The sequence below is a fragment of the Panthera uncia genome, chromosome D1 (genome assembly GCF_023721935.1).
Source record: "Panthera uncia isolate 11264 chromosome D1, Puncia_PCG_1.0, whole genome shotgun sequence".
NCBI lineage: Eukaryota > Metazoa > Chordata > Mammalia > Carnivora > Felidae > Panthera > Panthera uncia.
This window is the reverse complement of record NC_064808.1, coordinates 31,444,606-31,456,757: the sequence shown is the minus strand read 5'-3', so window position 1 is coordinate 31,456,757 and position 12,152 is coordinate 31,444,606. Positions and strand designations below refer to the sequence as shown.

At 43.6% G+C, this 12,152-nt stretch overlaps 1 protein-coding gene across 1 annotated transcript in view; it reads right to left on the bottom strand.

Annotated features, from left to right (window-relative positions):
* Positions 1 to 906, bottom strand: part of LGR4 (leucine rich repeat containing G protein-coupled receptor 4) — a 100,811-nt gene extending 99,905 nt beyond the window's left edge. The window contains exon 1 of the mRNA XM_049648984.1: positions 660 to 906. Coding sequence (XP_049504941.1) covers positions 660 to 844 — 185 coding nt within the window. The 5' untranslated portion in view covers positions 845 to 906. The remainder of the gene's footprint in view (positions 1 to 659) is intronic.
* Positions 907 to 12,152: the final 11,246 nt, after the last annotated feature.

Genomic DNA, 12,152 nt, shown 5'->3' with positions numbered 1-12,152 from the left:
ACCAAAAGAAACCTGCAGTTTCCTCCCCCTCCTCCTGTCTTGTTTTTACCCGGTTCCCCCGCGCGCTCCGGAACCCTGGGCGTTAGTCGGTGAGTCCAGAGCGGAACTGGACCGAGGTGCCAAGTCGCTCTACCTGGATGAGGCCAAACTGGAAGGGGATTCGCCCTGTACATTGGCACAGGTGTGTCTTCTCCCCTCATGCTGGAACCCTGAAGGCTCCAGGTGTTTCCCCCACGAAGCGTGCCTAGGTCTGCAGACTCAGGCCAAGTTCTAGGCGCCCTCAGCCTGCCTGTTGCGAAGCTGTCGCCAGCTGAGCGGGGCCCCGCGTGAGAAGGGAAGGTCTCCTGAAAAGGCTGACAGGGGCAAGCGTTTCCAGATTCCACCCTCCGGCTTGGCCCCAGAGGCAGTGGGGGGGGGGGGGGGGGTGGGGACGGTGACTGTGCCCTAAAAGTCTGGGAAAAAGAGCTACTCGCGGCTCGGACCCGGGCTGGCACAGTTTGTAAAGCCCGCCGTGCAGGAGTGGGTGCCCAGCACCCCACACACAGGTGACCCGCGCCCCAGTCCTCGGGACGCTTGTGGGTGGGGTGGGATTGACCACCGGCTCCGCCCCCCCAGCAGCCGTCTGCCCCCCTCCCCGGCACCCGGACCCCGGCACTCACAGCGCTTGGGTGAAGGCGCTGAGCCCCTCGGGCACGGCCGTCAGCCCCTTCCCGGAGCAGTCCACCCGACGGTCGCCGTCGCAGCTGCAGGGCGCCGCGCAGAGAGGCGGCGCCGCGCCGCTGGGCTCGGCCGAGCCGCGCAGCCCCAGGGCGAGGAAGCAGAGTAGCCCCAGCGGGCCCGGCATTGCTGCGGCCGCCTCCTGCGCCGGCCTCTCCCGCGGCGCGGCTCGCTTGGCGCGCCTCCGCTGCCCTCCGACGCCCCCCGCCGCCCCGGGGCGGCCGGCCTGAGGGCTGGGGCGGGGGCTCTCCCCTCTCGGCGGTCGCGCGGGCTGGGCCCCTTCAACAGTCCGCGGCAGCAGCGCAGGGACGCGGCGCTCCGGAGTTTCGCCCTTCCCGCTGCTCCATGGAAGCGCAGAGGCAGCCCCGCTCGTCCGGCGGCTCAGGCCAGCCGGCCCGGCCGTGCGCAGCTGCGGGGGCCGCGCTCTGCCATCGTACCCGCCGCCCCGTCCCCGGCCTCCCGCCGCAGCCGCTCTTCAAGGTTGCGGAGCGCAGCCTTCAGCCATGCCGGCCCCTCGCCCCAGCCCCCGCCCGGCTCTCGTACAAACACCCAGGCTCCTGCTCTCTCTCTCGCCGCCGCGGCTCAATCTCCTCCCGTCCTTTTCCCTTCTAGGGTTGCACGCTCGGGTTCCCAAGCCCCCAGCCGCTGGGTTATGCAAATCACTTAGGTACATGCAAAACTAACCCTTCTCCCGGAGCGCCATTGGCCCGCGGAGGTCTCGAGCTCATTACTATGCAAGGAGGGGAGCCGCCACAGGCCAAGAGTAGGACCAGAGGGGCGTGTTTATCGGGCGTGAGTGACAAGGTGGTGGTGGTGGTGGTGGTGGTTCAAGGCAAAAATCCCTGGTTTGGCCAGATGTGTGTGGCAGGTCGTGAATGGAAGGTAGAAGGATCTGAATATGTAGACTCTGTTTTTTTCCCTCCCCCACCCGTCTTCTTCCCTCTGCAGAAACTGGATCTCCTAAATTGGACGACCTGAAAACTAGAACTTGCCTCCAGCGTTCAGTTAAGTTTCAAATGACTCTCCACTGTTCCCAAAGGGTGAGGACTTTGGGAGCTATGGAAATGGAAAAAAGATTTTGAAGAGCAGGGGGCAAGCCTCCCTTAATCTGACAGAGTTAGGTGTTAGCTATGTATTGAATTAAAGCAGTGTACCCCCACAAGCCTGTCACTTCACCTGAGATCTTTATACCTATGTTGATATGCACGTTAGTATGGGAGGCTACATGTGAGCGGTTAACCCGCGACGTTACAAAGTTTTGGTGATCTCGATTCAGACTGTTTTCTCACGTACTGTAAAATCCTAAAACCCAGGAATCTTGTAAGGGGCAAAAGAGGTGATGTTTCTGAACACGGGACACTTTCTCCAGACAAGAAAACATTTGAGTGCTAGATGACTACCACTGAGAAGCCAGCAGCAACTTTGGTGTCAGGTAATTATCAGCATTCCTTTCTCTTGTAGACTTTTGTGGCTTAATAGACCCCATAGAATCATTATTTGCATCAAATTCTGCTTTGTGGGCACCTCCTTTCTTACTTTCCACTATGCCTTCAAGTTATTTTACTCTACATTAGAGACATTTTTCATGAATACTTTAAGGCAGACAGGGTTTAAAATGCCACTAGTTTATAGTTTACCATTCATGTCACCTAAGTAAAATTAAGGAAAATGGAAATAAATTGATAACGGACCTAAGAAGTTTAAAATGAAACCTTGCTATCATCTTTGCATTTGAGAGTTTATCTTTAAAAAATAATGCCGAGTTGGACACGCGACTAATATACAATAAATTTATTTATATGCTAGAAAGTCAATAAATATAAACATGCCTTGACTTCAAGATTTTAGGAATGACATATTTCCTCTAATTGTGAGTCTGAAAGAGAACGTAAAGACAGATGGACAACCCTCTGGTTTTATAGATAAGAAATCTGAAGCTCTCTGGTATTGTACTCTGCCTAAGATCATCACAGAACAACCTGGGCTCCTGTGTCCTCGTCTGATGCCCTTGGAGCCTTCCCTAAATTGGTGCCCATTGTCTAAATCATTTCCATTATTTTCTAGCAGCTCTCAGGAGCAAGTGAAGTGAGGCAAAATTGTAAATTTGGTTTCTTTAGTTGATTCTTTTAAGATCGCTCTTTTATTTATTTATTTTTTATTTTTATTTATTTTTGAGAGAGACAGAGACAGAATGAGAGTGGGTTAGGGGCAGAGAGATTGGGAGACACAGAATCCGAAGCAGGCTCCAGGCTCTGAGCTGTCAGCACAGAGCCTGACGCGCGGCTTGAACTCACGAACCGTGAGATTATGACCTGAGCCGAAGTAGGACACTCAACTGACTGAGCCACCCAGGCGCCCCAAGATTGCTCTTTTATAACAACATGGAAAGATGACAGAATTTTTCTTGCCAAGATTTCACTTTCTTTTGCTGCTTTAAAATGAGAATTGTATATTATACTGATTGATTGATTGATTGATTGATTTTTGCCCAAATATGGAGACTGTATAAGGGTATACAGAGGCTCTGCCTGCTGGGTGAAGGTGCCCCATTACAGAAATAAAAACAGGGAGATTGTGGGGGTTCCCCCATAATGCTATAATGATTGAATTTCATTTTTTTGTGTGTGAATTGCTTCTAATTTACAAAAAGAACAAAAATCAGAGTTCACAGCAATCAGCTTAAGAAACAAAATCTTACATGGGGCACCTGGGTGACTCAGTTGGTTAAGCATCTGACTTTGGCTCAGGTCATTCTGCTTCGTGAGTTCAAGCCCCACATCAGGTTGTCTGCTGTCAGCACAGGGCCCATCTCAGATCCTCTGTACCCCTCTCTATCTGCCCCTCCCCTGCTTGCACATTCTCTCTCTCAAAATAAATAAATAAACAAACAAACATTAAAATAAATATTAAAGAAAAACAGAAACAAAATGTTACAAATGTATTCAAAGCTCCCTTTGTATCTCTCTCCAATCTTTTTCCACCTGAGAAGTCAGCTACTTTCCTAAACTTTGTAGTTAATTCCCATGAATATTTTCAGCATTTTCATACTTTTCTTATGTGTGTATCCCTAAATAACATATAGCATTGTTTTGCAAATATAAATAATATCATTCTGTACTCCTGTACAACTTGCTTTTTTTCATGCAGCCTGTGATCTTTATGAAATATGTGGCTATTATGAGTTCATTTTTATTACTATACAGTGTTCCGTTTAAAGAATGTACTCAGTATATATCTATTCTATTGTTAATATTAAGCTTATTTCTATTTTTTCTAACAACGCTACCATGAATATTCTTGTATCCTTTGTTCATACCTGCAAGAGTTTCTCCAATATGCATTTCCTTTATATGTGTGTGCATGTGTGTGTGTGTCTAGGGGCGGATTATATGCACTCACCATTATCGGATGTTGTCAAATTGCTTTCAAATGTGATTGTACCTACTTGTGCTTCTGGCAGCAGAGAATAAAAATTCCCATTACTCTATATCCTACCAACACCTGATGTTGTAAGACTTAAATATTTGCAGATCTGATGCATATGAAATGCAATCTCAGTGTACTTTAAATTTGAATTCCCCTGATTACAGCTGCATCTTTTCATGCATTTATTGAATGTTCCAGTGTGTTCTTCGGTACATTGCCTATTCATTTCCTTTGCCTGTTTGTTTTCTATTGGGTCCTTCGTATCTGCTTTTATTGTTTAGGGCCAGATAGTAAATACTTTGGGCTTTGTCAGCCATATGGTCTCTGTCACAACTATTCAACTCTGTCATTGTAGCATAAAGTCACCATAAATAATACATAAACAAATAGACATAGCTATTTTGCCAATAAAAATTTTTGGGCAAAAATAGATGTTGGACTAGTTCTGGCCCATGGGCCATAGTTTACCAGCCCTGTTTTATAGGTGCTAATCCCTTATTGAGATCAGATTATTTTTGAAAACCATTTGTAGGATTATGTAAAATTCACAGGGACATACCTCAAAGGTGACCATCTTTTCTTGCAAGTTGAGATCAAGCACTATAATTTCTGGTCTCTGGAGTGAGCTCGTGCTGATGATTATATTGCAGAATGAGCTAAAAAGAACAAATTGCAAGGCAAAAAAATGACCCTCTTTCTGGAATGAATGCCAGAAAGAGTCCTGGGGCACTTAGGGTTTATCTAATTCTCCATCCAAAAGGCACCCCAAATATTTTTGACCTAAGACAATCATATGGCTGATGAAAAATAGCTACCGACTTTATAAAAGCAAGGGTGCCAAACCGCCACTCAAAGTTAGAAGCTGAATATGTATATTAAAAATATATATGTGTTTATATATACACACAAACATATGAATGGGTATCTTTATGTGTGTATACATATATGAACATTTCAAACTGTGAGCAATTCAGGGGATAAAGAAAACATATCATACCCATCAGATATCTGGTATGTATCCAGTTTGAATCCTCAAGATAAATGCTATTGTTTCTATGCTCTGATTCTTCCACATTTGCATCTGGGGCCTTAGGATGGAGGAGCTCCCACACTGGCTCAGAGGCTTACAATCTTTCTACCTTGGTCTCAAATAGGTGCTTTCACCCACTTGTCCTTTTCTTCTGTGTTTCAAGGTCCCTAGAGTGGTCCTCTTGTGCACAGGACCTAGTTTTTAGGGATAATTTAAAATGGCAATCATTTTGAAGCACAAAAACAACAATGTAAAATTGTTGACAAATTAAAAACATCCTTTTAAGTTGCACTTGTGACCAAATGTGGGCTTCTGACCCCCTTTCCTCTACTGCCACATGTGCAGAACTGATAGATCTTGGGATGTGAGGACCGGCATAAGGCTTCCTGTGTGACTGACTGACGGCCATTCTGGAAGTCACCCCTTTTCAGGACATTGCTAAAGAGTTCTTAGTTTCTTGGCCTGGTTGCATATCCTGGGGTCAGAGGTCCTTTCTGGTAGTTCTGAAGACCCATATTGATCCCAAATTTCAAAACATTTCAATAAATATCAGAAATGTTTTCTTATCCATGCCCAATCCTTTCTAAATCTAATTTGCTTATCCTGAATTTCCCTTTCAGATCTAACCCAAGAGGTGAATGACCCTCAAGGGAACAATTTCTGAATGACAGAACCACGCGTGGATCCCAAGGCCTAAGCGCATAAACTACAAAGAGGAACACAAACCCATGACAGAAGCCAGACAATGCAACAGATAGAAAAGTAAAAGTAACAAAAAACAAAAACAAAAACAAAAAAACCAGAATAGAAATCCAGAAAGATTATCTCCTAGTCACACTGAGAATTTGTTCAAACCAAAGAATTAACACAAAGTTCAGTCACAGAATTGGGTTCCTTTTTACTCTCTCAGAATTCCAGATAAAACTTTGAACATTTTAAGAAGACTCTAGCATGAAACAATATTTCAAAGAACTTCATGCAACATGTCTGCGTCCCATAAAACGTGCTTATAGAAGACCAGAACTTGGGGATAGCTCTGCTATGGATCCTGACATAGCCTGGGAAGCTTTTCTTTGTCTGCATGAATGTATTTGAAAAGAAACCTAGAGAAAGGGGCACCTGGTGGCTCAGTTGGTTAACTGCCTGACTTTGGCTCTGGTCATGATCTCGTGGTTCATGAGTTTAAGCCCCACATCAGGCTCTGTATTCACAGTGCAGAGCCTGCTTGGGATTCTCTTTCTTTCTCTTTCTCTGCCCCTCCCCAATTCATGCTTTCTCTTTCTCTCAAAATAAATAAATAAACTTAAAAAAGATCTAGAGAAGACGGCCGTAAGAGAATTCAGACTCAAAGACAAGCTATGGGTAGACAGAGAGAGAAGGTATCATATTCTGTAGTTTCTTTTTTTCCTGACCTGGACACCTAATATTGTGTATCAAGAAAGACTATTAAACACCTCCTAGGTAATTTCAAAACCTTTCTTTTTGTCTAGTGATGGTTACCATGACTGTCTTCAAAATAAGGAGTGGCAGTCGCGGTGAAAACTTTAACAATCCTAGGGGTTTTGAAAATGATTTTAAAAACTTTTTTGAAATAAAAAAAAAAAATCAGAGGCAATGCTTTTAAAAACACAGGCAAACTACCAACCATCTGTAATTGTCAAGATTACCTGAGAAAGGAGCAAAGAAAACCACAGAAACTAGATCAACAGTGTTGAAAGTTAGGGTGATGTCAAAAATGCTCTTCTTGGAGTCTGGTTGGCAAAATCTGGTACTATTTACTAAACTCTCTCTCTCTCTCTTTCTTTTTTTTGGTCTCATGTTAGTGTTGAAATATACAAATTCATTTTGTAGAACACAATGAGGAAAGTTTAAAAATTTTGCAATATGAAAGAACAAATGGAGGACCTGGAGGTGATAAAGAAACATAGTAACTTTGCCAGTTTGCTCCTTTTATACCAAAATAGCACAAACTTGTCAAGCTTTTCAACATTTTCTGGATTTTTTTTTTGAGGAATTTTTACCATGTACCTACTCCTCAGAATCTACCCTGCTAGGGAACAAAAGGGTGAGATTAATGCACGTCAGTCTACATGTAAATCACCTGGGGAAGATTTTAAAAATAGAAATTCCACCTCCACTGATTCTTCAATCATAGGTCTGGGATGAGGCCCTGGATTCTCAAGATTTAAAAAGTTCCTGATTCTGATGTAGCCTCCACCCAAATTTATGGCTCTCTGCTAGGAGACTGTGCAAGTTTGGATCCTTTGAGAAGCAAACACCGATAACAGGATTGCTCACACAAGAGATTAGGGGAAATGTTTCCGAGGAAAAATGGGGGAGGGGATGGAGGGAGATATTTAAAGCCATGAAACTGAGATGCAGATTTGACTCCAGGTCAGGAGAGAAGGAAGGACAAGAGCCTGGGTGAGTCTTAGACAAAAGTAGCGTTCTTCCAAGGTTTGGCAAGACCAATGGGGAGACCCCAAGAGAAAATCACCATTAGAAGAGTCCCATGTCTCTCCTGAGCACACTTGCCTTAGTGCCTTTGCTGTTGTACTCAGTCACTGACTAGGTCCAGCCTGGGAAAAATGTGGTGAAGGATATTCCAGTAGGACTGCCAGTCAGTTAGCCTCCCTATAGTCAGAGGTATGTTTCCTGGCAAACTCACAAAAGAAGGTATGACAGGGGGTCCCACCCTTCAAGCAGCTTCCAATCCAATTTAATTTATGGAATTTAGAAAATTTAGGATTAGAAAGGACCCGAAGGCAATCACCTGCCTGAAGCTGAAGAATGTGTAACACATGCCTGTCACTCTTGGATACATCAAGGGTTAGTATATTTACATCCTCACTGGTAGCTGAGTCCATCTTTGAGCAGTTCGGGCTGTTAGAAAGTCCCATCGACTGTGGAGACAAACTCTTTCTCCTTGATACTTTAAAATACTCAGAAATAGAAAGAAATTTGGAGAGCATATGTTAAATCCCCTCATTTAACAGTGAGAAATCAGACCCACAGAGGACAGCTAAATTACCCATATGTAGTAAGTGGCACATCTAGAACTAATATCTAGGTCAATTCCTCTTTCCACTCTAGAATTGGTTTAATTAGTGTTTTTAATTTTTATAGAAAAGAGAAAATTTTTCATAAATTTAGTATCAGACAAAGCAAGATAATCTCAATGCCTCAGATGGTCGTTGGTTTATTTAAGGAACGTGCCATGTCCTCTATGAAAGGACTTTTCTCTTGATCAAACATCCTGTTTGGGCTCGGGTGAAGATAACCAAGAGGCAGAAAGCCAAAGATAATTTCCAGTCAACTACAGTTGTTCATACTTAGTAGAAGCCCTAAAGTAATACTAAATGAATCCTCCGTCCACACAATCCCTAGCAACGTATATACTGAATGGTAGGGTAGATATTTGTATAATTTGGTAATTTGCATAGGTTTGTTTTGTTTTCTTTTAGGGTGTGTTGGAAAGAGTTTCCACATTTACAAAGCTTTACATTTTATGAAATACATTTAAATATTAATTTTGAATTTAAAAGAAAAGATTAGGTACATTTTCCCCCCCAAAACAATAAAAGAGGTTATTATCTCACTGCACAAAGTCTGCAGAGAGGTCAGGCCTCAGGGCAGTTGATTTAGCCACTCAGTGATGTCATCAAGTACCTGAGGTTCTTTCCATTTCTTCTCTGTGCTCTTTTCAGTATTGGCTTCATCCTCAGGCAATCACATGGCTACAACAGCAGTTAGGTTCCGGAGAGGGAGTTATCGCACGACCACACAGGGTCACAAGGAAAAACATCGGGGTGGTCTGGAGGCAGAAGACCTCAGCAAGGGGAGTGCTTAGGCCGGGCTAGATTACAGAACTCAGGAACAGCCAGACAGAAGGCATGCAGAGGGCACCATATGGAGAAAGGGTGTGGAGTCTCCATGCCCTCTCTAGGGGTGCTGGTCTTCTCATATTTCCACCTGTTCCCCAACCCGAGAGCCAGATCAGATACATTTTTATGTCTTTGGCTTGATCTTTAGCAAGAACTGCTAGAAATTTCTAAAATAGAAACAACAGCACTTTGGTGCCATCTTGTGGCAAAATATAAAAAGGTAGGAGAAAAAGATCATCTACAGTAATTAACCCTTGAGGTTCTATGCATTTACAGAAAGAGGGAGGTGGGAAAGGTGTGTGTGCTGTTGACCCCTTCCCTCCTTAATAAGTTTTAAAATGAAAATAGTTATAATAAAATTCCAATTTTGCCAATATTTGCAAATTTTAAAAAATTTAAAAATTTTGTTTCCAACCATTCTTCTCATAAAATTATTTCTATGTTCATGATTCGATTTTGCTCTGGGGATACCACACTTTCTAGGTCTTAAATCTCAGTGGCTCATTCTGCTTCTACTTATGGAAGCACCCACTCTATGGGAGATGGAGTGAGGATCGGTTTGTCATCTGGGAAGCAGCAGCATTTATGTCTTGGCTCGGCCCATATCCATCTAGGGAGTGAGCAGACTCTGCCACTGCAGGATGGAAAGATGAGAACTGAGTCATGGTCCAGACTAGGTGGGTCAGTCTGGCTAACTTGAGGAAGCATACTTGTTTCTCAAGATTAAGATGTGTGTACCTGCCCAGTCTCTAATAGAAAGGAAGCTCCATGAAACAAGGGCTTCATTTTGTTCTCTGTATCCGTCCCCTAGAACATGATTGGCACGTGGCAGACATTCAATAACATTTGTAGTATGGAAAATTAATAAAGGGGACATTTTGGTCCCCGATTGACAACTCATTTGTTTTACTTCCTGCCATATTCAGAACCATAGTGGGGAAGAGAGATACTATTTATTGGGCTCTGTCAAAAATCCACCTCCCCAGATAGTCACAGGGGTGGCTTGCTGTTCACACCATTCAGGTTTCTCTTCAAATGTCATCTCCTCAGAGACCTTTCCTGTCCTCACTTGCTAAAATAGCATTCTTCCATTTTTTTTCTCTCAACATTGTCTGCTATATGCTAGACACTGTTCTCACCTCTGGATATACAGTAGTGAACAAAACAAAGTCCTGCCTGCCCTCAAGTTATTTATGATGTCAGGGAGAGAGGGAGCTGACAAAATAGACAAATACGTATCAGTGGAGGGTAAAGGAGATTCCAAGCAGAGGGAGCAGCGAGTGGAAAGGCTGCTCATGTTTGGGGACACACGAAGAGTGAAGATAGAGGAGTAAACAACATTTGTTGTCCTCCACAAATGGGACCCAGCATGTTAAATGGACTGAGGTAATAAAAGATTGATGAAGATACTATCCCTTAGTATCTTGGTCCTTCCTGGACTATTTGTTTTAACATCAAGATCAGCTGGCAAACCGTTGCTTTTATATAGTTCCGGTGTAAGTTCTTGATCCACCTGTGGAATTGCGGAAAGTAAGCTAATTCAACAAGGTAGAACAAATCACCGTGCTACGTGATAGGGGTACAAATGTAAACACTCAGTTGTGATCCTTCTTGCTGTCCCGGGACTTAAATTCTAATGGGAGAAACAAAATTAAGTGCATGATATAAACAAGGTGTGGCTGTATTAACAGAGGATGAGGAACCTATCTTTAGATGGAGTGAACAGAAGCCTCAACAGAGGTGGTGGCTTCAGTTTACACCTGAGTGAGGAGCAGTAGCGAGTGGGAGAGCCAGAGGGAGAACCTTCCAGCAAGGGGTATTTGGTGTGGGGTACAGCAAGTGGAGCAGTGGGATGAGATGAGGCTTGAGAGGAAGTAGGGAATGGATTATGCAGAACCTTTTCAATAATGGCAAAATTTTTAGGGTCTATCCCAAGCACAGTAAAGAGTTTTCAGGAGAGAGCAACACAATGGGTTCTGGCTGAATTTATGCTTCGTATCAGGCACACAGACACTAAGGAAGCCAGCACAAATCTTCACAGGGTGAAATACCGCAGGCCAAGGGCAAATTCTCTTCACATTCCACGTGGAGCAAGGGCTGGTGCACAAAGTCTCTCCTCAGTGCTAAATCTTCTCCTGTCACTGCCAACTCCTACAAAGTCCTTCAATTGAGAAAGATGCAGCCAGGTAACAACTGGCAAGCTTAAACTAAGGAAAAAGCAAAGTTCTGAGGGGCCAGTTAAGGCCAGGTGGCCATTTGGATATACAAGCTCAATAACAGCTGCATATGAGTCTAAGGAAGTGTTTCAAATACAGAAAACTCAGCATTCCCCTCACCCTCAAAGGTGAGGAATCTCATTCTCTTTTAGTCAAAACCACTTCGACACCTTTTTATCACACATGGGAGAAGTCACATTTAATTTTGCTTCTGTACCTATTTTTGGTGGTGAAGCCACCAAAACAAAGGATTCTCTTGCGTATTCGTTTTCTAGGGCTGCTGTAATAAAGTACTACAAACTATGTGGCTTAAATAAGAGAAGTTTGTTCTCACAGTTCTGTAGACTAAAATCCAAGACCAACATGTCCACAGGTTTGTTTCCTTCTAAAGACTGAGAGGGAGAATCTGTTGATGCCTTTCTCCTTGCTTCTGGTGGTTTGCTGGCTTTTTTTGGTGGTGTTTGGTCTGTAGAGGCATCACCCCATTCATTTTCCCATGGTGTTCTCCCTGTGTGTCTGTATTCAAATTTCTCTCTTTTTTAATGAGAACACTCGCCATTTTGGATTAGGTTCCATCCTAATGACTTCACTTTAACTGAATTAACTCTGTAAAGACTCCATCTCCAAAAAAGGTCACATTCTGAGGTACCAGGGGTTAGGCTCCAAGGTATCTTTTTTGGGAGGCACACAATTCAGTCTATAACACCTTAAAATCCAAAGTCAAACTTGGATAGCATCTAAACTCTGGGCTCAAATCTAGGTCAAGTAAGAGATACCAGAAATAAAAATCTGCCCCTATTTCATGCTTTCAGATTGCATTTTTTGCCAAATAAAAAACAAAATTAAAGTTTGGGTTTTTGTTATCCTCTGATTAGAATT